The sequence below is a fragment of the Rhinolophus sinicus genome, linkage group LG10, assembly GCF_036562045.2.
Source record: "Rhinolophus sinicus isolate RSC01 linkage group LG10, ASM3656204v1, whole genome shotgun sequence".
Taxonomy (NCBI): Eukaryota; Metazoa; Chordata; class Mammalia; order Chiroptera; family Rhinolophidae; genus Rhinolophus; species Rhinolophus sinicus.
Window position 1 is genome coordinate 71,912,436 of NC_133759.1, and position 26,910 is coordinate 71,939,345.

Sequence of the window (26,910 nt, forward strand, 5' to 3'; positions counted from 1 at the left end):
TCGCCCTCAGTGTGATCTCATGGGCAGGGAGGGTGGAGGTCTGAGGCTCCCGCGGGTAACGAGGCTGTGGTTTGAAGCAGGCTGACTTCAGGTTTAGTTGTACACCCTCTGGCCACTTTGCAACCGAAAAGCGCATTCAGGTTTGGTCCTGCATAGACCCATCTGGCCACCTGAACCTTGGGCACAAGCAGTGGGTGACCTCTCCGCTTGTACCAAACCAGATCACACACACCTTTATTATCCTCAAAATGTAACAAACGGGGTAAGAAATCCCTCCCTCCCGCCCCCCCATCCCCCGGAGTCCAAGGGAAGCATTTAAAAAGCCCGCAGTCAGTCCAGGAGTCCGCGGGTGGGGCCCGGGACGCCAGGCGCCCTTCTATACGGCTGTAGTCCTCCCGAACAAGGGGATGGAGACCGGCAGGCGCCAAGCTCCGTGCTCCAGCGGCTCGCGGCTGCTGAGCTCCGAGTCGGTCCAGCTGGGGAAGACCCGGCGGCCGCGGTCCGCCTGCAGGCAGAGTGCAGGGCAGGGTGGCGCAGGCCGCGGGGCGCTGGGCAGATGCAGCGCCGACGTGTAGCCTCGGTCTAGGAAGAGCGGCTTGTAACTGGGCGGCGGCTGCTCCTGCTTCTCCGAGCTGTCGCGGCGGCTCAGAAAGGGCGTGACGATCTTGCGGTAGAGGCCGCGCGTGTCCGTGAGCACCTCGCTGTAGGGCGGCGGCGGCTCGGCCATTAGCACCGCCTCTTCGTAGCATGGTGGCTTGGACATGTCCGATTCCGCTGCAGAGTGGGAAGCGGTCCGAGGACGTGAGACCACCAATCCCCAGCCTCCCCCACAAGTCTTGGCCAGGCGCCAACCCCAGCCCCCACTCCTTCCTCCTAGGTTCTGGGGGAGGCTGTACGGGGGAAACCGGGCGGATCAGCCGTGAGCCCTCCCGCGGCCGAGACTCGGCCCAGTTCGGTGGCTCGGGTCGCCCCTGGCGGAGGTCACTACTTACCTTGGCGCGGGTAGCTCCAGGGACGCGGCGGCACCGAGAGGTGCGGCGGTGGCGGGTGCGGCAGCGCGTGATGGTGTGCGTGCGGGTGCGCGTGCAGCTGCGCGGGCCCGTGGTGCAGCAGAGGGTGCACGTGCACGTGCGGGTGCGCGTGCACCGGCGCTTCGACGCGGCCGCGGTGCGGTGGTGGCGGCGGCGGCGGCGGCGCCAGGCCCGGGGGGCTCCCAGCTAGGCTGCCCTCGAGCTCGAGGGGCTCCAGCTCGAGGGCGCGCAGGTTCTGCTCACGCAGTCGTTCCTCCTGGCGCCGTTTGAGGCGGCGGCGCAGGAAGCTGCAGAAGCAGCAGAGTAGAACAATGAGCCCCCAGATGAGCCAGAAACCGGCGAAGCACGTGAGAAACGTGTAGGTGCCCTGGGACATAACCATGGTGGCGGCGCGGGCGGCGGGTCCTCGGCTGCTTCACTGGACACTGGGCTCCTCAACGTGGCCCCGGGCCCGCGCCACGCTCCCAGGCGCCGCCAGTGTCACTTGGGGACCCGCGGGCCGGGGCTGCCTGCGGCGGGGCTCAAGTCGTGCGCGCGCCGGCGGGGGGCAGCAGCCTTGGCGCCTGCTCCTTCCCATGGCGCCGGCGGGCGCGCGGGCGCGCCTCACCCGGGGCCGCGCGGGACCTGTGGGACAGACACAGGGTGAAGGCGCGCTGCAGCCCCTGACGACTGCCCTGCCCGCGTGGGTGCCCTGCGCAGTCCCGGGGAAGCCTCTGCCGGAACCCCGGCACTCCCTGGGGGCCCGGTGACGTCACCGATGATGACGTCACGCCTCGAGGTTTCCCGGGTAAGGTTTTCCCAGATCTGAGATCCAGCCGCCACAGCTGAGCCGAAGGGACTCCAGGCGGGCCAGCAGGGGGCGCGCGAAGGCCACATCCCCGGGGTACAGGGTACTCCGGCCTGGAGAGGGTTTCAGAGGCCCGCGGGCAGAGCGCTGAAGAGGAGTCGGCGCCGTTTCCTGGTGGCGGGGAAAGGGTGGCCCACCTCCTAGTGCTCCCACAAGCAGCCACCGGCCCCCAGCTTCAGCCCTGTGCATGTGTCTGGCAGCCCCTGGCGCTCTATGTCTTGTACCTGCTCCCACCCCTGGCTGCCCAAAACATGGAATATCCCAGCCCACACCGTGGCCTCTCAGCCGTCACCGCTCTTGCAGAGGGGCTCGGGCGGGTGGTTCCGGTTGCTACTGCATGCCACCTGCCTTTGTATGCGTCCGAATACCCGCCTGCCAGGCGTGGGCCATTCCCTCTCTTCCTTTTCTCTAGGCCCCTCCGCTTGCCGGATCCCAGTTCGGTTGCCTCCTACTCTTGCGCAGCCCCTTTCGCCCTGCACTTCTAACTCCAGAATGTCAGGTCACTTCCCTTCAATTTCTTTCCCTTTCTGCAGAGGAAAGGAAAAGTAGCTCATCTTTGGTACCACCTGGTCCCACATCACTCCAGATGGGCACCTCTCCTTCCATCTCCTTTCCACAGCAGGGTTTAGAGGGGAAACTTGCATCCTAAGAGGTATGTAGGAGGGAACCCTGACTGCCGGTGACACGTGGCAGGCGACTATTCACCACCCCCGGAGAACAGAAATGAGCCTTATACCCACGGGCTTTATACCCAGGGGCTTTCACATATAACTCTTTGGGGTACCTGGAATTATTCCTATTTTACAGGTAAGGAAGGGGGGAAGCAATTAGCTATGTAGATGGCAGGTGGCAGTGCTGTAATTTGAACCCAAGCCTTGCCACAAAACCCTAGTCTAGGGTGGAAGAGTGCTGCTGCTTGAGCTTTGTGGGTCTCTTCCAGGAGTCCCATGGATGTCCCTATCCTCAGCATGTCCAAGGCACACACACATTCAGGTCTGGGGGCCATGGTGGGCCTGAGCCCCAAGCTGAGGACTCCACATCAAGCCATCTCAGACTGCTCTGGCAGTAAGCTGGGGGGAAGCCAGGCCACAGGCTACCCCAGATGGCTCCTGTCTGACTCCACGGCTGCCTTGTGCCATGTGCCACTTGGTGCCCGTGCCAGTCCCTTTCTCCTGGGACTGCGTTCCAGAACAGACAATGGCAGGAACAATAGCTCCACCCGCCCCCTCGACAACCCTGCCATGAGGCTGCCATGGTGACGCAGCCCAGATAAAAACACGATGCTGCCAGTTACTGGGAATTAATTAAATCTGTTGTTCTCCTTTTCCTGAGCCCACAGGAATTTTCAGGAATGCTCTGAGGAAGCTGGCACTAACTAGGGGGCCCATTGGCCTGCAGAGCAGGAACAGTTCTGGGTCAGAAAAGGCACTTCTGGCGCTGGAGGTAATGGAGTTTAGCTGAATTAGAAATGGACTGTCTACTGAGTGTCAGGCCTGGTTTTAGGCCTTTTCCATGCAGCATCTTGTGTGATCTCCAACACCGCCTTCTCACTGGCGGTCCACTGGATATATGAGACCAGCTCAAAGAGGGAAATGAACTTGCCCCAGGTCACACAGCTAACAAGGGGAGGAGCAAAGATTTAGCCTGAGTCTGAATCCAGTCCGTGTCAAAACACCTTACCCTACATGACGACTGAGCTATATAGGAAAAGCCCAGTGCACATGAGCACTGGTACATGAGGACTTGGCAGCCATGTGGACACTGAGCAGAATGGCCAGGTTGTAGCCAAAACGTGCCTTCCTATTCATTCCCACCAAGGCCCAGCCCTTCTGGCCACCAACCCTCAGCTTAAGAGTGGAAAAAGGCTACAGGGTGGAGGAGAGATGGGATAGCAACTCCAAGGTTAACCAGGAACAAAGGACAGGGACCATGCCCTGAGGAGCCCAGCTCAGCTGGCTGGGCATTAGGGCAGACGGGGGCAGGCCACACCCAAGACCCTCTGGGTGCCACTATGGTCCCTTAGCCAGGAGGCAGGAACCACTGCTGCATTTTACAGACGAGGCCACACTATGTGTCCAAGAGAGGAAGTCTCAAACTGAGCACCAACGCCCAGTTTGAGTGGGCAGGACCCTGTCTGAGGCCTGCTTCCTGCGCAGTATCTGGCCCAAGGGAGTCACTCCATCCATCTATCTAACCCACAGTGGGTGCTCAGTCCATCATTGTCAGGACATTTGTTCAGAACTTTCTAAATGTGCTTCCTGACCAGGCCAAGCTACTCAGCTGACCCTTTGCCCCTTGGGCCTCTGTCATGCTCTTGCCCGTGTCTGGGAGCCCTTCCTGCAGACCCTGCTGTCGCCTCTCGCTCACAGCCACTCACCTTCCCCGGCCCCTCCAGACTATTCATAGCAAATACCTGCTCCTTGTCCAACTCTGGCTGTGCTAAGTGGTGTCTTCTGATGGGCTCCTCTTTAAGCCTGCCATTTTATGATTTGTTGTCTTTTTTTCTTACCTTCTTGCCAGTTATTTAAATATTTTTAAGAATTCTGTCTTGATTTATTTGTAGAGTTTCTGTGCCTATTGCTTTGTATGGTTTTCTGAGGTCACATGCTCACTGGGAGCACATCAGGGGGATGAAAACAAGGCTGGGGGAGTGAGTTTCTTAAACTCCATGTCCCCTCAGTCTCCTCAGTGAACATGGTGAAGGCTGAGATAATCTATGCAAAGGGCTTGGACATGCTCAACAAATATTAGCTGATGATGGAGGCGTCTGAAGTGGGGCTGCAAAGGTGTCCCCAAGGCGCTCCCCACCCAAGGGCTGGACACATCGTTCTCGCAATCATCCAGTGAACTGGGTTAGCATTTCACTTCCCATTTGACAGATGAGAACACTTGGCTCAAAGAGATTAAGTGACACCCAAGGTCACCCAGATCTCTCATTCTTGGGCCTCGTGCAACCCTGCAGGCACCTACCACACTACCCTTCTGCATGAAGAACCCTAGCACCCCAACCTCAGAACCCACAGATCTGCTACTGGGTCGTATATCTCAGCAAAGGGCCCCCCAGTCATTTCATCCACCAAGTGCTCCTTGCAGGGCACCTTCATCTGTCCACTTCCTTTGGTCTCCCTACCACTGCCCTGGCCAGGCCACCAGCATCTCAACTAGGCCCCTATGACCATGCTGCCACTTCTCTCTCTACTTCCGTACTGTGCTCCTGCCCAGCTCACCCACTCTGTCCACATTGCCCATCCCCCCAGGCCTTCTCTGGCCTGCACCCTCCAGCCATTTCCCACTGCCTCAGGAGACAGCCCAGCTCTTTAACATGGTTAGATGAGTGCCTCTCAAACTGGCGTGAGCCTCAGAGCCATGTGGAGCTTAAGAGAGAGTGCTGGACTCCACTCCCAGTGTCACAGGTCGGGGGTGGGCCGGAGAGTTTGCATTTCTAACAAATTCCCAGCAGGCGCTAGTGTTGCTGGTGCAGGGAACAAGTTGAGAACCACTGACCTAGATCACAGCCTCAGAAAGGGGTTCCCACGAAGACCTCTTGAGCCTCACCTCTCAGCACCCTGTGCCCCACCCTGCGCTGCCTAGTGTTCTGCTTTTTCTTCCTCAGCAGCTTACCACACAGCCCCACTGCTCTGGCCCCAGGGCTCACCACTATGCCTCATGGCCTCATTTGCCACTTCCCTGGACAAGTCAGCCCCCAGCCAGCCCGCCTTCCCCCGGGGCTGGCTGAGAAGCCCAGCGATCTCAGTGCTCTGCAGTAGCCTGTGTCCACCACCAGAGGCTGCATGTGTCTCGATCACCTGGCACACAGTAGCTCAAAAACCACTTGAAGGAATGACTGGAGGTGTCCAGTTACCTGTTTGGTCTTTTAGCCGTAGGGACAAGGAACACATCAAGAGCTGGGTCTGCATCCAATTCATTCCTGGGAAATGTTGGCCATTCATCAAAATGTCACAGAGAGAAGCCGTCACCCAGCTCTTGGCCCTTGCAGGGTGGTTTATAAGCGAGCTGAGGACCATACATCTAAGTGAATAAAAGGAAAGACTACATGGAGACGCATGCCAGGGCGCTGGGTGGGCGGAGGGAAGCCCAGGCATCTGGGGCTCTGGGTCATGAGGTTCCCTGGATGTGAGGCCAAAGCTGCTAGTCAGATGAAGGAACAGGGACTCAGAGCAGGGACAGAGGATGGAGGGAGGAGAGTGGGGTGGAATAAGGTGGCTGCCACACTGCCCTGCGCACACCAGGCCTGATGCTAGCCTCTTTACATTTGTTATCTCAGTGACAGCCAGAGGTAGCTACTGCCACCTCCCTTCTACAGACAAGGAGCCAGGGCCGGCTGAGGCCCACATAGCCAGGTGGTTGTGAAGCCCAGGTGATGGCAAAGTCCGCTGTCCTGGCAGGAAGGTCATTTCAGGGAGGCACTGGTGACATTTTTACACTCCTCCCACACCAAGACAGATGAACTGAAGCCAGAGAGAGATGACGGGAATTGTCCCAGCTGCCACAGTCAGCCAGATGTGGAGCTGGCCAGAACCTCCTTTCCAGCTAGGCCAAGGTACTGGCTTGGCACCCTCACTTGTAGATAGCATCTCTGAGCCAACCCTGGCACCGGGCTAGGAACCCAAGGCTTGGAGAACTGCAAACAGGACAACAGAGACTGGGGCCCCAGCAGCTTGTGGGCACAGACGCTTTACTTGGGTTAGTATCTACTGCACTCAGTTCTGTCCCTGAGGGAGCTGGCCGCACCTCAGGGGTGGGAGGAAGGGGGATGAGATCCCCTCTTCTGTGGGTAGCCTGGTTTAACACGCAGAGCACTGAAGGGGGAGCCCTGGGTTCAAATTCCGCTTCTGCCCTGCCTGGGCTGTGTGACCCCATCCCCGCTATCCTCATGCCTGAGACGCAGAGCCCTCACACGTAAGACAGGGATGATGAGACCTGCGTGGCAGCACAAGGGAGGTACAAAACTGATGAGGGAGGTGAAAAGAATTCTAGACCAGCATACACGGCTACACACAACAACCCAATGCCAGCATCCTGCCGCCTCAAAAGGCTCAAAAATGGGGAACAAGCCTTTGGCGCTACATCTACACATGCCCGAGGGTGGTCTGGCAAAAAGTGCAGTCACTTCACCGTGGACCACAGGTCTCAGCCTCATGACTCTCAGGCTGGACATGGTTTATGGCTGTGTTCTGTTGGCCCACAAGCAATTTTTTAAAAAATATTCTGATTAGCTGCCAACATTGAAAAACCAGATTATACATCAAAGTCTGGATTTCTGGCTCATCTTGAAAATAGGACAATTTGGTCATACCAAGTCCACATTCTCACATGGTGACACAAACTGCAGCTGAGTAGCTCCCCAGACCACCTCACTCATTCCATTGCCCCCTGGGCCCTGGAGGCATTCGGGTTTCCAGCCCCTGAGCTAGACTGAGCACTACATGAGCCATCTTTGCTAAATTCCTTCTTCCACAGCCAGGCTGCAAGCTGATCAGGCCACAGAGCCCACAAAGGATTAGGATGTGTGTGTGTGTGTGTGTGTGTGTGTGTGTGTGTGTTGTGGGGGGGGCGGCAGTTTCCCTGGGGATGAGGCAGCCCTCACCGCTTGGTCTTCCCCAGAGAGAGAAAATGGAGGGAGGAAGGGAGGGAGCCAGCCCGGCAACAGCACAGTCCTATAGAGCATCTGAGGAGCAAGAATGTGGCTGATATTTCTGGAGAAAGGAAAGGTGTACCAAGGTGAGAAAGACAGCATTTGCTCAATGGGAATGTGAAAGAAGATTAAGAATGCTCCTCTAGTAGGCTCTACAGATCTTTCCTGCCTGGCTCATAAGAGATGTGTAGTAGGTAGCGGGGCTGTGCCAGCAGACAACCCTGTACTGGACCTGGTTGTGTGACCTTGGGCAAGTCACTACCTTCCTGAGCCTTGAAGCCTTCACCTCTACAGTGGGATGATAAACTTACCTTGCACAACTGTTGTAAGGATTAGGAGATAATAGATGCAGAGCCCTTACCACAGGTTTCACACAGAGCAGGAAGGAAATGAAAGGGGCCTGTAAATAATCCCAAAAGCATTGCTGCCTGTGGGAGGGAGACTGGAGCCTGACTTAGGGCACCACCCATCTATGGGCATCCATACCAAGGCCTCAAATGCCTGGGGTAATGGTCACCTCTGGTGGCCGGGATAGCTCCCTGGACGGGAAAGGAAAGCCAAAGGTGGTTGTGGTCAAGGCATCCGGTCGGTTGGTCAGTAGGGTCTGGCATCTGCTGAGTCAAGCTAGGGAGAGCTGGCCAGAGGGCCATTTCTCTCCCCAGCATGCTGCCCACTGAGGGGAGGTTGGGAGGGAAGCCAAAGGTCATTTCCTCTGACTCAGCGGCCATTCTCCTCCCAGAGGAACTCCCCTGGAGATCAGGGCATCTCCATGCAATGCTGGCCTGCCTGCTGGCCAACCTGCATGCCACCCAGCACAGTCTGGGCTTTGTGCTCAGACAAGAAAGGGACACTTGTGATCCAGACAACGGGTCGGAGCGCTCCCATCTGGCCCGGGCTTCAGCTTCCCTCCCCGGGGTCAGCAATGTTCTTTCCTCTGCCCCTGCCCACGCTGCTCCCACCCCTCCCTGGAGAACGGTGGCTGGGAACGCTGAGCAGAGACCCACCACCGGCCCAAGCCACATTTGGCACATGCCCCGGCCATGAGGAGGAGGGACGTGAGCTTCTTTCCTCTTCCCTGGTAAGGAACATACCTCTGGGCACCCAACTCGGGTCGCGCCATTTCGCAGGCGGGTGGTGGTAGCGGCGGTGGGGATGGCGGGGCACAGACCCCGGACCCAGCCTCCATGCTTCCTCCTGCCGCGGCAGGCTAGGGCACCCCCACATTTGCAGCCACCCCAGGAGCTCTGCTGCGACGACTGCAGCCACGTGGGAGCCAGATCGTGCCCATGGGGCGCTCGCCCCCCACCCCCACCCTCGACGGTCTGTGGAGGCAGGCACACCCAGACCTGCCAGAAGGGCGAAATTCCCTCCACCCCGAGAGGGGGAGCCTTCGTATCCCCTCTCCCTCTGCGACCCGGGAATGCGACCCCGCGCAGGATGGGGGAAGGGTAGGAGGGGTAGGAGGGGGCGTCGCCGCCCTGCAGCCGCGTTGCCGGGGAGCGCAACCCCGTTGCTGTGGCAACCGTTTCCAAGCGAACCGGTGGCTGCTCGCGCCCCGCTCCGGCTCCCTCGCTCACTGGCGCCCTCCCTCTCCCTTCCTCCCTCTGGTGTGGGCTGGGGGAGGGGCTGGTCGGGGCGGGGGTCCGGGGCGGCGACCCGGGGCCAGGGAGTGGAGCGGCCCCGCGGGGAGGGGCCGGCCACTGGACCGTCTTCCGCCCGCACTCCGTCCCCGCCCGCTCGCCGCCGCCGCCGCCGTACTCACGGGCCCAGGCATCCTCCTCGAGCTCGTTCTCCTGGCTCCGGGAGAGCGGCGCGGACCCCGCCGACAGAATCCCGGGGCGGGAGTAGAATGCGGCGGCCCCGGAGAGCTGACTGGCAGCAAAAGCAGCTCCGAACGTTGGGCTGGAGCCGCGGGTCGCGCGCACGGGCGCGTACACGGCGCGTCCCGAGCCCAGCGTGCGCGCGCGCGGCCGCTAGCACAGGGCCCCCGTCCCCCGCCCCTCACAGCTGAGGAGGCTATCCCGGGAGCCAAAGGCGCAGGACCCGCACCCATCTGCAGCGCTGGGCTCGCCTTGCACAGAGAATGCGCACGCCAAGCCGCACACCTTCTGGCAACAGGCTGTCCGGGCCGGGCACATGCAGGCGGACCCGGCACACACAATCGGCGGAGCACACGGGATGCTCAGTCAAGCAACTGAAGTCCAGACCCCTGAGACACATACATACATACATACACACAGCTCAGCCGGGAAAGCACTCACACGTCCAGACCCCGGCTGCATACTGACAGGCACTGCACACACGCAATAGGCACGGCGTGGAGCAGGCAGACACCCAATATGGCTCCAACTCATGAATTCATGGCCCCCTCCCACAGTGTCCCCAGTAAGTGTACATCACCACGTGCCTACTTAGAAATAGCAGCAGGAGGAGAACCAAGTGCAGGATCCATAATGCTGGCCTCCATGGACCTTGCTCATGCCCAGGCACAGAAGTGAGCCTAGTGGGGGCCCCACTCTCTACGCTGAGTCTGAACCTGGAAGTCCACCAGCATCTTAACTGGGTTGTTTCATCTGGGGAAGTCATTACACCCCAGGGGTGTCATCATGGTGGCCCTATGAACCCAAGTGCCCTGCTCCCGATGTACGGTGAGTAGGCTATTCAGACTCCTTGGGTTTGTAGTCAGGCTTAGCGATGCAAAGACACAAACATGGCCATAGCATTTTGCTTTTGGGGGTTGTGCCCTGATGAGAATGAGGTCTAAGACCCAGGACCTGTGCCAGTTTTGGTCACAGCTCTAGGTGTGTGTGTGCATGCAGCAGGTGCAAGCCCAGCCCCATCTAAACCATATGGACCGAGAGGCGTTCCCCAAAGGAAACTTGGGATGCTTTCGTACATGCTGGGGAGACACCCTAACACGTTAAAAACTCTTCAGGGGCTCCTCTGCCTTGCAAAGGCCCCATATCCATACACAGCTTTCAAAGCCCTGCATAGCTGCATCTCATGACTTGGGCTCCAATCACCCTAAACCACTACACTATCCCGCTGGCTCCTCCACCTAGGTACATCTGGTCCTGTGTCCTGGAGGGCACCAACTCTGACACCTACATAGCCAGAAGCCTCCCCTGCTTGGTGTTGGCCCCTAACCCCAGTCTTGGCAGCTCTAGAATTCTCTCTGCCAGTGCTGACCACATTGGGTCCCATGTCTGCCTCCGTACCAGACTGTGCTCCAAGGTGGCAGGGGCCTTGTCTCCATCTGAATCCCCAGCTCCCACCTCAGAGCTGGGTGGACAGGAGGTGAGCTTAGGAAAAGCTTATTGGGAAGTGAATTCTGGGAGTTTCCTCTGCCAAAGTCCATTGTGAAAATTCAGGTGAGCTGAACACTAGTCAAGAAGTTTCCGGAATGCCTCCCTAGCCCAAGGGGGTTGGTGGAAGGTCTGGACCCATTGCAGGGGTTATACCTCAGGGTCCTACCTATCCACCTGGCACCCACTCACCCCTGCCCAGGGCTGGGCTTTGGCCTCTGAGTGCTGACACCTAATAACTACCCCCTTCCCTCAGAGCCTTGAGGAGAGGCAAATGCACCTTGGGCCCCAACCTCATGCCTCAAGGGCAGGATCCAGCTTCATCTTCAGCTGGCTTCCTTTCTACCCCTCAACAGCCACTCACCAGCTGGAAGACCTTGTCAAGGCCCTCTCTCTACTGTTTTTTTCAAGTTAATAGAAGAGGCAGCACACACTCCACTGCTCATCAAGAGTTGGGACAGCACAAGAGGGCCCTTTGCTAAGTTGGTGCCTGGAGCCTTCCGGCTGCCCTTCAGATAGCTGTCAGCTTGGCACCTAGCACCCACTCCTCTGGCAGGGAAGAGTCCTTGCCAGTGACCTAGAGGCTCATGGAGGGTGTCTGGCTGCTTCAGTGTATTCTCAAAGCCTATGCAAAGCCAGCTTGAAAAGTGACCAGGCTGGGACTTGAACCCAGAACTAACAGCAAAGCTCATGTGGACTCTATAGCACAGCCCAGAGGAAATGAACAAACCCTTATGGTGGCATCCCGGGGGCCGGGGTCACTGGGAGATTATGCAGCGACAGGTCTGTGAAATCTGGGACAGACTTGTCAACAGGTTGTACCCCCAAATCTTAGCGTAGGTGGAATGCTATGGAATAGAATACTCCCCCAATCCCTCTCTGGCCCCAGCTGAATGTCTCCTTCAAGACCTGGCTCAACTGCTATCTTCAGAGGATCCTCCCTGTTGCCCACATGGCTGGTCCCCACCCACCCCTGCTACAGCCTAACCCGCAGTATCATCACTGTCTCACCTTTGCCCAGCCACATTTCCTGCTTCAAGGGCAGAGGAGTGGCTTTAAAGCATATGTAGGCCATGGGCCAGAAACACAGCAGGGGTCCACGTAAGAGACCAGGCAGGTGTACCTAACAGCAGCTCCCACCTCACTCCTCAGGCTGCTCCAAGTCCACAAGTGACGGCCAGCCCCCCTTGGCCTTCGAGGGGACACTACAAGCTAAGCCTGCCTCTCCAGCACAGGCAGAGCCAGATACCCACACCCCAGTGTGGATCCCAGGCTTCTTCCCTCAGGACTCATCCCGTTGAGGAAGTTGAGGAATCCTCTGGGTGAGACCAAGGGCTACCAAGGTCTGGCTTCCTGGAGAGGCTGCCGCCAAGAGCAGCCCTGGGGGCTCCTGGGCCTTACTGGAGGGGCAGCCCCACCAGGCCCACCTCCAATCCTTTCCCACTTCCAGCAGGTTCAGAGAAGCAGGAAGACTGCTGGACACCAGGAGCAAGAAAGAAGCAGGCAGGGGTAGCTGGCCAGGTTTGTGCTCGGACTGTATTCACATAGAGACACGTGGCAGCTTACATTGGACAAAATGAGTAATCAAAATTGGCTTTAAATATGGAAAAACCAGGGTCCTGTAATCCCATACTGTCCCAACACTGGGACTAGGATGGCCATCACAGTCTGCGAAGGGCTGGGCTGGGGTCTGGGGAACAGGCACACCACCTCAGCCTGCCCTTATCTCACACACACACTCTCTCTCGCACACACATGCACACGCTCACACACACCCCACAGGCACATAGGGAGGGGTGGATTATTGCTGGGCACAAGTGTCTATTGTTGGGGGAGTCTGGAATGTTTGAGGGTTGGCCAGGGACACCCCCCCACACACACCTGGGATGGGGCATTTCTGCAAGAGGTGTCTTCAGGACAGGGCCCAGCATGAAGGACGAGGCACCCTGGGAGCTGGAAGGCAGAGGCAGACCCATCCGGGACAGCCTGGGCAGTGGACTGATGGGTCCCAGGGCCAGCCCAATCTCTGGTCACACTGACATAGGCCTAGGGGACGCAGAGGCCCCAGATCCAGCTCTGACAAGTGCTGAGAAGGGGCAGCATTGGGCCCCAGAGGCGGTGGCCTGAGTCCAGGGCGGCAGGGGCAGGCACGAGTCTCACTTGGAAGTGGGCGGTGGTGAGCACAGTGCTGGGGGCTCAGGGGCCTGAGGCGCCTTGGAGTTTTGGCAGTGGCTCCTCTGCCAGCTCCAGCGTGGGTCTTCAGAATGCTCTAGTTGCTATATACATCCGTACAAACACATAAATACAGAAAACCCCGAGCCCCATAGATGAGAGCTGAAGGGACGCACCTTTGTCCCAGGGACAGCCCAGGCCTTGCCAAACTCAGCCAGATGAGGGGCTGAAGGGCAGAGGACCCTGGGGACAGTTCCAGCTGTGTTCCCCAGGCCACACCTGGAGTGGACAATGGGGAGGACCACTGTGCAAAACTGTCAACATCACTCAGAGTAGCTGCTACCGCCAACCGCCGGTGGGAGCCTCAGGCTGGGGGCTAGAGGCGGGTGGGGAGCTCTTCATCACTGTCACTGCAGTTCCCACAGCAATCCTGGAGGGTGGGGAAGACACGGAGGGAGAGAGGCAGAGCAAGTGCCATTAGCCACCAGTGCCATCACTGGGTGGCCCTGCCAGGGCAGGCCAGGAGCTGCCTAGGGCCTGGAGCAGCAGCTCAGGCCAGACATGTATTGGACATCAGTGCAGAGGCTGCTGGCCACAGGCTGAAATAAGGGGGACCAGGTGGACCCCAGGCTCTGCCAGGGCAAGGCCCCGTCCAGCCCCTCTCCCCTGGGGTTGGTGGAGGCAGGGCATGGGGAGACAGATGGCTAAGCAAGGCTAGCAGCTTGAAGGTGCTGGGGTGCAGGGAATGGAAACAGTGGGGAGGAGAAAATGGGCAGCGGGCACCGGACTTCTTTCACCCACATCTCGCCTCTGCCATGGAAGGGCTGCCTGTGGCTCCCCGAGGCCAGGCAGCTAGGCCAACCCACGGGGAGCCCACACTGCTCACCTCTGGAAAGAGAAAAGAGGCCGTGAGCCCAGCCAGGGGTGGGGGACAGGCGGGAATGAGGCCAGAGACCCTGGGCACCGCTGGCACGGCTGGAGGAAGCCCATTCACAGCACATGCGGGCACGGGCTCGGCCTCCCACCCACCATCCCTTGGAGCCAGGCTGGAGGCCCAGGTAGGACACTGCTGGGGGTTACCTGGCGACTGAAGAGTCTCTGCAGCAGTCCCTTTTTGGGGGCCGCAGGCGGCTGGCCCTTCCAATCCAGGTCTGGGGGAACCGAGCCGTCCAGCCCGAAGACATTCAACTCCTGGAAGCACTCAGTCTCCACCATCTGCAGGGCAGGCAGCTGTTAGAGCTGCCCCCAGCGCCACCCGCTGGAGCCCACCTCACCAGCTTGGCAGGCCCCACCCACCTCGTTCTGCCAGGGGATGGACACGCTGCCCGTGGCAAACTTCTGGTAGAAGTCCTGGTCGGTGGGCTCCAGCTCCACACCCTTAACCGTGGAAAACTGTTCAATGTCCAAGACATCCTTGCAGTAAATGGCCTGGGGCTGGGGGGACAAACACAGGACAGCCTAGCCTTTAGAATTGCTCCAGCCTTCACCTGGTTGTTCTGCCCTTGCAGTTCTCCGGTTTGGAGTAGAAAACTGGCGCCCGTGCACTTCCTGAGCATGACAATCCCTTCTCTCTGAGGCCATGTCCCCTTTGTAAACTAGGGATCATTGTCCTTCACTGACCTGCCACAGCCAGCCATCCCCACAGTGCCTGGTGGAACAATTAACAGGCGTGCCCTCCATCTGCACACGTCTGTAGGGTGTGCAGCTGGCAAGGTGAGCGCAGGCTGAACCCCAGCAGGCCCTTCCGGCAGGGCACCCTCGGTCCTGGGATGTCCAACAGCTTGCTCCGTCCCCTCACACTTCACAACCAACCAGAGGTTAGAACAGCCCTGCCACACTCCCAGCAGGCTGGGAGCCCATCTCACTCCAGGCCACTTTGTTTTCAAAATCCTACTATTAAGGATGTCAATTAAAACATCACCATAGAACATGGTGTACCGTGTTTCCCCAAAAATAAGACCTAGCCGGGCAATCAGCTCTAGTGAGTCTTTTGGATTAAAAATTAATATAAGACTCGGTCTTATTTTATTATAATAAGGAGCACATGCCCCTTATATTATATAAGACTGGGTCTTGTATTAATTTTTGCTCCAAAAGATGCATTAGAGCTGATTGTCCTGCTAGGTCTGATTTTCGGGAAAACATGTAGCTGCTTTGGAAAAGTCTGGCAGTTCCCCAAAGATTAAACATAGCATCATCATATGAGCCAGCAGCTCCACTCCAAGGTGTACACCAGAGAAATGAAAACATAGGTCCCCACAAAAACTTGTATCTGCATTCATAGCAGCATTATTCATAACAGCCCCAAAGAGGAAACAACGCCCATGTCCATCAACTGGTGAAGACAGACAGACAAAACGTGGCAGTCATACACTGGAATACTATTCAGTTAGAAAAAGGAACTGATATTTACAATACTGATGAACCTTGAAAACATTATGCAAAGTGAAAGAAGGCCAGACACAAAAGGACCATATAGTGCATGATTCCATTTATCTGAAATGTCCAGAATAGACAAATATATAGTGACAGAAAGTAGATTAGTGGTTACCAGGGGAAGGGGAAATGGGGAATGACTGCCAATGGGTCGTTTTTTTGTGGGGGAAGGAGGGGGGTGATAAAATTGATTGTGGTGAGGGTTGCACAATTCTGAATACGCTAAAAACCATTTATTTAAGGATATACATAAAATGAATAAATTGTATGATGTGACTTAAATCCCAATAAAGCTGTTAAAAACTATATTGCTTTTCACCTGCTGCTTCTAAAAAGTTAGAGTCCAAGGCACTGATTTTCTCTCTTCGAATGAAAGATGAAGCAGTGGGATGGTTTCAAGGTTAAATGAGATATGTGCATGGGAAACAGGAGTGGCAGTGCCAGCCCCGAGGTAGGCATTGCCCCAAGGTAGGCTGCTGGTATCAGGCTCCATCGCCCACAGCCAATGCCCACACCATGGGATGCCAGTGAGGCCTACATGACACAATCCTTCAGAGGTGGCAGCTCCCTAACGGGTCCCCCATTTCCACTCATCCACTCCCCACACCTCACATTCCTGCTCAATATTCCCCAAAGGCCCCCATCACACTTAGAAGAGATGTCTGTCACACCGGCCCCTCATTACTGTATCATCTTGAGACTGGTCCCTGCCCCAGGACCTCACTGGTTGGCTGTTGCTTCTCCTTGGAATGCTCATACTCTGAATCTTGGCAGGGTTCTCTCCTTCCTATATTTTAGGCTTCTGCTTAACCATCAGCTCCTCAGAGACCATCCTGTCTAAAAATATACCCAACCTCCCCACCATTCCTAATCTTCTTAGCCTGCACTCCTGCACTTCACATTACCTAATTTTTTTTTCACTTATTGGTTTATTTTGGTGTGTCTTCCCACTAGCACATGAAGGCAGGACTAGGTCCTAGTGACATCATTATCTCTGAGGTCTGGCACATCTAGGTACTCAGATATTTGTTGAATGAATAAACAATCACATATGTGGTTGACAGCCATCAACCTGGTCTGCCCATCACCTTCCTGCCTCCCCAGTGTTCCTAGTGAACTGTCAATCACAAGACCCAGTCATCTTACACATAGAAGGGGAGGAAGCACATGATCTAATCTTGACCAATCAGAACCTTCCCTGTGACTTTACACAGAGAAGCCTGAATTCAGTGGGAGGAGTCAACAGGGTGAAGCAGAGCCAAGAGATGGAGTCCTGGCAACATAGTGTGACACCCTGATGTCGGCCCTACTCTGGAACTATCTTAACCAAATAAACCAGTAAATTGAGTTTTTGCCATCTGGAATCTGATGACTCAAGGATATTCTTGCCTGCAGGATGCCTGACCCACAGAGATGCTCAGTAAATGGGTAAGAATCTACAAGGGGGAGTACTCTGCCCACAGAAGGGAAATCAGTGCTGCCAGGTGTAGCGGGCAGCTGATGTTCTGCCAACCCAACAGCCCTTCCTCCTACTGTCAGCGGCATCTTGGCTTTCCTTTGAGGAACTGGTCTCCCCCACTGGCAGTGGTTCAGGTGGGTGTTCTGATCCAGGTGTGAACACTGAGGGGCCTCTGAGCAATCAGAGGCCATGAGCATCAGCCTGAGGCCTCACTCCCCCCCCCCCACCCCCCCGCCTGCCTTCAGGATTTCTTTTGAAATTATTGGGCAAGAAGCATGGTCTACTGGAATGGCTAAGCTGGTAGGATGTGGGCCCGAGCTGCTGGGTCCACCGCTGTCACACCCTGAGGAGAGCTGCCTGCTGGTGAAGACTGCACATTGACCAGTACAGGGAGGAGGGAGGGGAAGAGAGAGACAATTCCTACATGCTGGAGCCCCGGATGTGGTATGCCAAAGCCAGACCTCTCCCGAGGCTTTTCACTTTCATGAGCCCAGGGAATTATCTGTCTTGTTGACTAAGCCACTTGAGTTGGGTTTTCCGACATTTGCACTGAAGGTATCCTGAGCTCCAAGAATCCCCAGCCCCTACCCCAGGTTGGCCCTGCCTTTGGCAGAAGTGGGTGGCACTCACATCAGGCTTGAATGGTGGCTCCAGCATGCCCGCGCCCAGACGCTTGAAGTTCAGCTTCTTAAAGAGAGGGTGCTCCTTCACCTCACGGGCACCGCCCCCACAACACCCCAGTCGCTCAGCAGGGTCCTTGCAGAGAAGCTGTAGCGGGGAGGGGCGATCAGGGTGGCCTCAGGAGAGGTGCCCCCGCCCTGGCCCTGGCCGGGCCTCCCGCTGGCTGCCGTACCTGGGAACAGAGCGAGCGGGCCTGTGGGGAGAAGCGATCGCAGTACTCCTCGGCCACCTCTTTCACCAGCCGCTCCACCTCCTCCCTCTTGATCTTCTTTTTCCTCTGCTGGAAGGGCGACTGGCCTGCGATCATCTCATATAGAAGGCAGCCTAGTGCCCACCAGTCTGGGCTGAACGTGTACCGTTCATTCTTCACCACCTCCGGAGCTGGGAGGATGGTATAGGTGTCAGGGGTAAAAGGAGTTAGGGGTGCCTCAGGAATGCCCAGAGCACATCAAAGCGAGGGATCAGCTCAGACATTCACCAGCCAGGCAGGCACTGTCAGTGGCCTGGTAGGGACTGTGGTGAGTAGAAAAAGCACACGCCCCATCAAAGGGAGCTGATGCGGCCCCTTGGGGGGCCAATCTTCTCATTTTGCAGAAGTCAGAAATCCATATTTTTAATGTGAAGCTGTCTGGTTTATTTAATGTTGGCAACCAATTCCAACTGTGTTAAAAACAGTTTGACTGAAACACAAACATAGGCCAAATGAGGCCTGTGTGGCTACCAGTGTACAACCTGTGGATTTAGTCTCCGAGAGAGGAAAGGCGGAAAGTCATTTGCTAGGGGCCTACACTGCCAGCCAGGGCAGGTCTTGAGCGGGGTTTGTCTGTACTGCCTCTTTTCATCTTCGAGGCGACCCTGGCCACAGGGATGGTGACTGCTTCATGGTCAGGGAAAGGGAATCTGGGGGTATGGGGGGTCTGGCCCAAAGACACACAAGCAAGGGGCACGGGGCATCCTTGGGACTCTGTCTACTGTGTCATGTGGTCCCTGAGGGAAACTCGGGGCCTCATCTTGGCCCCTCCCCAGATGGGCAGGTCAGGGGAGTGGAAGCCTAGGGCCACAGACACAGGATGGAGTCCCTTCTCGTCCTTCACAGGTAGCCACCTGCAGACCCAGCCAATAGCTCAGTAAGTATGCAGTGACTGAATGATGTGGGTTCACACATGCATGGGGCCCCGGCTGAGTTTTGAGCTCCTGATCTATAACAGAAGGACATTAGCTCTATTCCTCGAGACACAGAAGACTCCCAAACAGAAGTGGTGGGGCCAGGCCCAGGACAGTGAAGGGACTCACCCATGTAGCCCACGGTGCCCACACGGCCTTTGATGGTCTGGCCCTCGGGCACGTGCACAGCCAGCCCCAAGTCAGAGATGCGGATGTGACCTGAATGTGGGTGGAGAAGCGGAGGACCCATTAAGCAGGAGGGCCATACCCCACCCTACTCCACTCTACCCCAGCTGTGGCAAATCACGCACCATGATCATCCAGTAGGATATTCTCTGGCTTCAGGTCCCTGTGGAAGAGAAAGGCAAAGTCAGATGCTGCTCAGTTTGCAAGGCAGCCAGACAGGGCCCACCCCTCCCAGCTCACTCGCCTCCTGGGACGGGATGTGGAACAAGGTGTAGGAGCTACTTGCTGCCAGGGCAACAGATAGCCGTGTCCTTCTCTGGCAGCAGCCCCGGCTCGAGGGAGCAGAAGATGGATCAATGGAGCCAGGACTCCTGGGACTTGCTAGGCAAATGGAAGGCAGCTCCCACCCAGGGAAGCTACCCAGATATCACCAGTAGCCTTGGCTCACCCCTGGTGTCGAAGGGCTCCCCCCACCCCATACCTCCACCCTTTGGCTGACTCTACTTTTTCTGTCAAATGGGGCTGTTCATCCGTCCCCTCCTGGGGCTGTTGCAAAGCTCAAATGAAATCATACCAATAACAGTAACAGGCAGAGCTCTCTCTGCTGAGCCCTGAGTGCCAGGCTCCAGTGTACTTAACTGCATTATCCCATTCAGTCCCTATGATAACCTGCCAGGCAGGAATTATATAGCCTCTACTTCCCAGGAAAGGAAATGGTGTTGGGAACAGGGATTGGGGTGTGACAATGCCGGGATTCACACCCGTGTCAGCTGGGCCCCAGAGCCTGGGTTCTGAGCCTCGCAAGTTCGCCTAGCGTGAGCGAGTATGGAGCCCCCAAGCCGGTGCCTCGCAGGGCTCAGCACGGGTTTGTGGCTGCATGACTGCCCTGGCACACCCACATCGTTCCACCATCCTTCCAGCTGCAGCCCCTGGTGGGGAGGCCAAGCCCCCACCTGTACACGATGCGTTCCCGGTGCAGGTCCTCCAGGCCGCAGCAGATCTCCGCGGTGTAGAAGACGGCCCGCGCCTCGGGGAAGCCAGCCTGGCCCATGTGGTAGATGTGGAACTTGAGGTCACCTCCGTTCATCAGTGTCAGCACCAGGCACAGTGCGTCCTTGGTCTCATAGGCATAGGCCAAGCTCACCTGTGGCCGGGGGGGGGGGGGGGGAACCCGAGCCCTCAGGCAGGCGCCACAGGCTACCTGGTGGTGGGGCTGGTGCCAGCCACCCAAAAAATCCTTCTCGGTGCCACTCCTGGGGGGACTAGCTTGCTCCCCAATCCTGGTGTCAACATCCCAAACCTGCCCTTCCCAAGCATCTTCAAGAGTGGGAGCCAATGCCTAGAGGGGGCCGGCTGGGGGCAGACCTCAGCCTGGTGAACGGGGAGGGCAAGCTCATGGCCAGGGGTAGGGCGGGGTCTCCTGTCTGTACTTACTACAAACCTACTGTTCACTTTCTCCAGGATTTGCTTCTCATTGAGCGCCATGGCCTCCCCTTTCCGCTTCTTGATTCGCTTCTTCTCCAGCTTTTTGCAGGCGTACATCTTGCCTGTTGCCCGCACCTGGCAGGCACACACCTATAGCCAGGGTAGATGGGGTAAATGGGAACCAGCTGTGACCTTGTTGGGGTTACAGGGACTCAGAGGGGGATATAAAGGGCTGGTCCAGGACCTACCCCACCCCCTCACTCTGCAGGGATCTCTGGGCTGGCCACTCACCTCCCCAAAGCCACCTTTGCCCAGGACTCGGTACTGCCTGAAGGTGTTTTTGGTCACTGGCTGCCTGTGGGCAAGAGGTTGGGGAGCAAATGGCTGAGCAGGGGCCCAGGGCCCATGACAGCCCCAACAACCTGGCCTGCCCTGTCCCAGCCTTCAAGGAGCTCACCTTTCCAGCCACTTCCACTGCAGGAAACGGTTGAAGTAGATGCTGTCGAGGTAGTCAGCAAAAGGGGCCACGCTCAGGTACTCGTGGGTCTGCCTGTTGAGAAGGCCCAGCCTGCCAGTCAGCCCAACACCCCAGGTTCTCGGCTTGATGGGCCAGGCCCTGCTAAGTGCACACTCAGCCCGAAAGACAGCTTCCTCTGCCAACCCTCCTGCTAACCCACCTAGGATGGAGACACACCCATGCTGAAGCTGAGGATGTTACAGAGAGGGGAGGCAACCTGCCCAAGGTCACACAGCAGGGTCAAAGTCAGGAAGAGAGACTGAATCCCCTCACCAGCAGCTGAGCTGTTCACAGCCTTCCAGGCCCACAGAAGCCCCCTTCTCGGGACACAATTCTAGGCCTGTGGGAAGGAGAGGCTTACCGGGTAAGCTCCTGGAAGAGGTCTTTGCAGGGCCCCTGCTCCAGCTGCCGGGCACAGTCAGTCACCAGTTGCCGGGGGATCTCAGGGATGAGGTCAGGACCCTGGGGATAGGCCACAGACAGGTCAGTGCAGGGCCCCATTGGCCAGCTGCTACTTCTAGGGCACATGCTGGGGGCAGCTGCAGGCCCGTGGTATGCTAGCCTGCCCTGTTGCTAAACTCAGTTCCTGCTGCGACCCTTGAGGCAGAGCCACTGGCAGGCTGTCCAGCCCACCCTCCTGGGCTCTGTGCCCGCAGTGCTGCCTGGTGAGCCTGGAGCAACTCCGGGGCATCTCTGCCCAGGCAGTGGTCACTCTTCTCCCCATCACTGAGCTCTGCCCACTGCCGTCATCCCACCATCACTGCTCACTCACCGTGGGGCTCAGAAAATTCTGCATTAGCCGTTGCCCACATGCCTTCCGCTTCTCATCAGGGGTCACTTCATACTCAGCCTATAGGGTGGAAGGTGGAGAGGCTTGGGTCTGGGGGATGTGACAGTTCTGGAATGCTAGGTGGAGCACACGGGGTCTGGAACCTCTGCCCACGCTGGAAATCAGGGCTGGGCTGCACTCACCACCCCATCCAGGAAGGCAGTGCAGCGGGTCAGCTCAGGCCTCGTAGTGCAGAACTCTCGGAACAGCAGGTGCCCGATGGGCTGCCGCTCGCAAAGACTGTAATAGTCACGCTCTGCAGGCAGAGATGGGAGCTGTTGGGTTCTCGGACCCGAAGCCTGCTGGCAGGGTATTGCTGTCTACACCGCCAGGGCCTGGGCCCCAACGACAGCTTTCAGCCCTGCAGTACGGCACCCATTATCTCCTTTAGAGCCTTCACCACAACCCTGAAGTGGGCACTACTGCCCACCTCTACTACATCATAGCTTGGGACTCTGAGGCCCAGAGAGGCTAAGCGATTAGTCCAAGGTCACACAGTCAGGAGTGTGGCTCCAGAGCTGGGGCCCTCATCTCCCCGCACTGTCTCCTGGGTCATAACACTTGCATTCGTCACAGTGTTGGGGTTGGGTGTGGTCTGTGAGGTTCCGGCCAGGCCCAGGCTGAGCCCACACCTGCCGCCTGCCTGGCGAAAGTACGGAGGAAGCTGTGGCTTCCGGTGAACTAGAGGTTAGGCCTCCTTCCCAGGCAGTGGAAGCCGTCACAATATAGTCCTTGCCCATGTGCAGGCTATCAAAGGGGCCTGAGCAACCTCCAGTGCTGCTCAGACCTGGGACCATAGCCCAAATGAGCAGGAACTGGGGTCTTGGGCACTTCATCTCAAGGCTTTGCTGGGCTCCCTAGACTGGACTGGGTGGGGCTGAACACATGTCTGGGGCTCCCAATGCAGTCAATCTGTGGGCTTGCTCCAGCCCTCACTGCACCCTGTCCGAAGCCCAGCTCCCCCTAGGCCTGGCCCTTCCTTCCTCTGCTTCTCTCAGACTGCCCCAAATCTGACCCTGCCTAAGTCCCCACACCTACCCCAACCACCCCCTGCTGTCCTGTTTGCTCTCTACCCTCCACCCATCCCAAGCCCAGGAACTGAAACTAGGCTGGGTGGTGCAGCCTCCATCTTCCTGCTCCCCAGATCCCCCAACCCTGCCCTTTTGCGCCAGGGTGAGGTCTCAGGGGAGGCTCCCTGGCCTCAGCACCCGCTGGTCTCCACCCAGGCCTCACCGAGGCTGAGCCGCAGCTCTTCACACTGGCTGATGTGCGGGAACTGCAGCATCTGCCGCCATTTCTTGCTTTTGCCTTTGCGATTCCCGCCACCACCTGTGGGAGCAAACAGGCGCTGAGTCAGCCGCCTTGGTGCCTCCCTTCCATCCTCAGTACCGTCCAGAGGCCTACAGGGACCGGCCTCAGCACAGCCCACTCTAGGAGGCACCTTGGGCCTTTCTTTCACGTGCTCCAACATGCCCTCACTGACTTCTAGGACACTTGTGGTCCCCTGGGCCCTCCTGCTAGGGGCTACTGGGCTGGAAGAGCCCAGAGGTAGGCAGTGAGGCCAGGCGGCTGGAGGACGGTGGGGTTTCTGGGCAGCCTCAGCAGCCTCAGCTGCTTCCTGCCAGGTAGCGTTTTCCAGGTGAAGAAAGTAGATAAGGATATGACAGTGGCGGGACCTGTGTAAGTCAAGACCCAGAAGAGATTCTTGGACGTATGGGATATGCCTGAGAGCTGCCAGAGCCAGAGAGCAGCCTGGGTCACCGGGCCCTGTGTCAGAGCTGTCAGAGACTCAAACAAGGTGATGGCACGAGGGCTGGCACTCAGGATCCACACCCCCGCACACAAGGCCTTCCCTGGCCCCGAAACCTGCCTCATTTTACCTAGCTGACCCCCCACCTATAGCTGCTGAGAGCAGGGTAGCAGCTCAGATGCCTACAGAGCCAGACAGGTATGGTGACTGTGGACCAGATGGGAGACAAGAAGGAGTGGTAGGGCGTACGGTGAACTGGACCAGGCATGCCCCTTCTAACGGGCAACTGAAGCACAAGTCCAGCTGCTGCTTGGTTGCTGCTAGGTGGGAATGCTGGCTCAGTGTGGCCAGCTCTCCTGAGTTTTCAAAAGCAGCTGGGAATCCGGACTGTTACACGAAATATCGGTTCCTATTTAAAAAAAATACCACTGCAGTCAAATAAATAAAACACGTCACTGAGAGAGTTAGACAGATGTGGTCCATGGGCCACGAGGTTGAGGATGACAGAGGGGCCTGAATCTTGGAGTCATAGACCTTGACTGGAATCTCCAACTCATAGTTTAGGCTCATCACTTGCCCTCTCTGAACCTTAACTTCTCCATGTGTAGTTTGGGTCCAAAACCACCTCCAGAGGCATTGTGAAGGTGATTAGGAGAGTCTGTGTCTAGCACCCAGTAGGGCTCTGGCAAGTGGTAGGCCGCCAGCTCCAACAACTCAATGGCAACCTCAAGCTTTCCCTTGCCTGGCCTCAGTTTCCCCTATGGTTTACCCAGCCTAGTTTCCATCTGGCCTGGCTGAAACATGGGCTGCCTTCTAGGGAGGAAGCAGGGATGGGTCCCTCAATAGGTTCCCCTACCTAAGCTGCCCGGAGGAGGAAGTATTGCAGGGTACCCGTTGGGAAACCTGCGAGCAGCCCTCCTGCAGCCTGTACCCAGCATACCCCACAGTCATTGCTCCACTGTGAGTGAGCAACAGACCCGCATCTCCAACCCCGGCAAGGCCTCCCCACAAGGGGAACTCCTCCCCACCCCCGCAGGTCCCTCACCCAATGCTCCATCCGCCTGCCTCCCCCATCAGTTACTTCCTCCTCCCCCTCCTTCCAGCCACATTAAGGCAGCAGCAGAGTCACATGCAAATATCCTGTCCTGGAACTGCCACCAGTCAGTGGGGCTCCTCCCCACCCTAGCCTGGTCCCCTTGCTGTGCCTCTGGGCATCTGGGAAAGGAACAAGTAAGTGAGGGTTCACACCCCAGGGCAGTCCCACTTCATCCTCACAGCAGCTCTACCAGACCTGGCCCAATTTCATGAGGCTCTGAAATAAATCAATTTGTCCAAGATCACAAAACCTGGAGGTGCCAGAGGCAGGATTCGAGCCCAGTGCCCTGGGACCACAACCCAAGCTCCTTTCCCACCCGAAGTATGCTAAGGAATCCATTAGGTGCCAACTCAATACATACACTAAGGGTTCTCAAACCACTTAGGACCTCAGATCAGTTGGGAAGCTGGCAAAGACCCAGTGCCAAACTGTCAGCCAGTTCATTACGGGATTCTGATGCAGCCAGTCCATGGGCCACAGTTCAGGACTCAGTGACAATTGGGATTTCCTTTAGTTTTCATATCCTGTCCACAAAAAGGTTACTGAAGTTCAGAGAGAAAAGACTTATCTAAAGCCACACAGTTGGGAAGGCCAGGGCCAGGTGAGGTGAGGGTTCTCCAGTGGAGGCACCGGTCCCCGGTCTGGCCATACCCTCCTACGCCTCACTCATGGCCTGAGGAAGCCTGTCTGAAGATGTCTAGTCTCTGGCCAGGCAAGGCAGTGCTCTCAGCAGCCTGAGGCCTGAACTGGCTACAGCCCTAGGAAGGAGGCCTGGCCAGGCTCTCCTCACCCCACCTCCCTGGCTGGCTGGATGACGAGGCAGAACAGAATGGGCAGATGCCCCCAGAGGCTGAGAGGAAGGCCTAGTCCCGGACTCGATAAGGGACAGGAGATAAGGAAGGGTACTAAGGACCCAGCCTGCCATGCCCATTCCCAGACAGCACTTCCCTGGGGTCAACATGCTCTGGGCAGCCAGAGGGTATCAGATGCTGTGCTAGCTGGGGGCTCCTCTGGGCTTCCTACAGATGGTGTGGAGGGCATCCTGTGTCCTAGGCCTGGGTCAACCACAGTCTTGCTATGTGACCTGGGGACTAGTCCCTGGTCTGAGCCTGTTTCCAATCTGTAAAACGGGGCAAGAAGGTAAAGCAGATGACTCTTTGAGCCTGCAAGCCCAGCAAAGAGTGGAAAAACTGTCATGACCTCCTGCCCTAGAGTTCCAAAAAGGGTCTTGTTCACTGCTGCTCGCCAGCACCCTGGACAGGACACAGCATATAGCGAATGTTTGGTGATTAAATTACTATGGTGGACAATACCAGGTGAGGGGCAGGCTAACCACAAGGCAGTGAGGACCAGTTCTGGTCCTTCTGTGTCGCCCAGGACCCTCTAGAGCAGATGTCTGCTAAGATCTGGGGAGGGAACCATGAGGAGCTCAGCACACACTCCGTTCACCAGTCGGGCTCCCTCTGCCAAGCCTTGTACTTACAGTCCTCCCAGCCCAGCATGCTCTCTTCCTTCAAAGCTGGCTCCCACTTATTTCTGTGTCCCTTTACCCCACTAGACCCTGGGCTTCTTGAGGGCAAAAATCGTGACCTATTCCATGGTCTCCAGCGTCATGAGGCACCCAGCAAGCGGAGGTCATGTTGGTAGCATATGTGTCCAACATTTTCCCCAAGTCGGGTGGCCGTTCATTCATTCTCCAAACCTTTAGCCTGCACCAACTTTGTGGCGTTCCAGGCTGTGCGCCGGGGTCTGGGCCTCGGCACGTGGGGTTAAGTTGCCCCTTCCAGGGGCATCTTCTCACCCCTCACCTGCGACAGGCCTCAGAGAGGGTCTCAGGGCCCACCCACGCCCCTTCCTTCCTCTCCTCTCTCCTTTCCTCACTCTCTCATCCTTTCCCCGCCGCGAGGGCGGTGGCCTGACCCCCGCCCCTTCCTGGGCCCCGGCTACCAGGGGCAGGTGCGGAGGAGGACGCCGTACCGGAAGGGCTAGTGTCTGAGTGGGGTGCGGGGCGCTGAGCACGCTGCCCTAGGGGATCCGGCGGCTGGGGCGCGCCGCCGAGCTCGGAGGCCGCGTGCCCGCGTTCTTTGCACCCCGCCGCCCGCCCGGCCGCCTCACCTTCCCGGGCCTTGAGAAGCACCGTGTTTGCTACGATGTTCTCGAGCTCCATGGGCTGCGGCGCCGCCGGGCCGCGCCGCCGGCCAGGATCGCACGCGGGAGCCGGTGCCGGATGGCGATCGGCGCGGCTCCGCTCGGCTCGCAGTGACCGCGCCGCGGCCTCTCCGGCCTCCCCGGCCGCCGCCGCCCGCCTCGCACTCTCCGCCCCCTCCCCGAGGCCACCCGGCCGCCGGCCCACCCC

At 57.7% G+C, this 26,910-nt stretch overlaps 2 protein-coding genes across 4 annotated transcripts; both read right to left on the reverse strand.

Annotated features, from left to right (window-relative positions):
* Positions 1 to 210: 210 nt before the first annotated feature.
* Positions 211 to 9,446, reverse strand: PRR7 (proline rich 7, synaptic). Of its 2 annotated transcripts, XM_074313405.1 has the most exons (4): positions 9,297 to 9,433; positions 5,741 to 5,907; positions 993 to 1,655; positions 211 to 774 (listed from the first exon to the last, which is right to left on the reverse strand). In XM_074313405.1, exons 3-4 carry the CDS (start codon positions 1,411 to 1,413, stop codon positions 377 to 379), a joined length of 819 nt encoding a protein of 272 aa, XP_074169506.1. In that variant the 5' UTR covers positions 1,414 to 1,655; positions 5,741 to 5,907; positions 9,297 to 9,433; the 3' UTR covers positions 211 to 376. The 2 variants fall into 2 exon arrangements, with proteins under 2 accessions (XP_074169506.1, XP_019566554.1); XM_019710995.2 differs by lacking the exon at positions 5,741 to 5,907 and having other exon boundaries at positions 9,297 to 9,446.
* A 2,911-nt stretch (positions 9,447 to 12,357) lies between these two features.
* Positions 12,358 to 26,869, reverse strand: GRK6 (G protein-coupled receptor kinase 6). Of its 2 annotated transcripts, none has more exons than XM_019710993.2 (16): positions 26,670 to 26,869; positions 22,942 to 23,037; positions 21,852 to 21,964; positions 21,652 to 21,729; positions 21,241 to 21,341; positions 20,820 to 20,912; positions 20,654 to 20,717; positions 20,372 to 20,512; positions 19,891 to 20,081; positions 19,063 to 19,100; positions 18,881 to 18,970; positions 17,760 to 17,968; positions 17,537 to 17,674; positions 14,308 to 14,445; positions 14,092 to 14,226; positions 12,358 to 13,441 (listed from the first exon to the last, which is right to left on the reverse strand). In XM_019710993.2, the coding sequence occupies exons 1-16, from the start codon at positions 26,719 to 26,721 to the stop codon at positions 13,388 to 13,390; spliced, it is 1,731 nt and encodes a 576-aa protein (XP_019566552.1). In that variant the 5' UTR covers positions 26,722 to 26,869; the 3' UTR covers positions 12,358 to 13,387. The 2 variants fall into 2 exon arrangements, with proteins under 2 accessions (XP_019566552.1, XP_019566553.1); XM_019710994.2 differs by having other exon boundaries at positions 12,358 to 13,899; positions 26,670 to 26,866.
* Between the last annotated feature and the right edge of the window lie 41 nt (positions 26,870 to 26,910).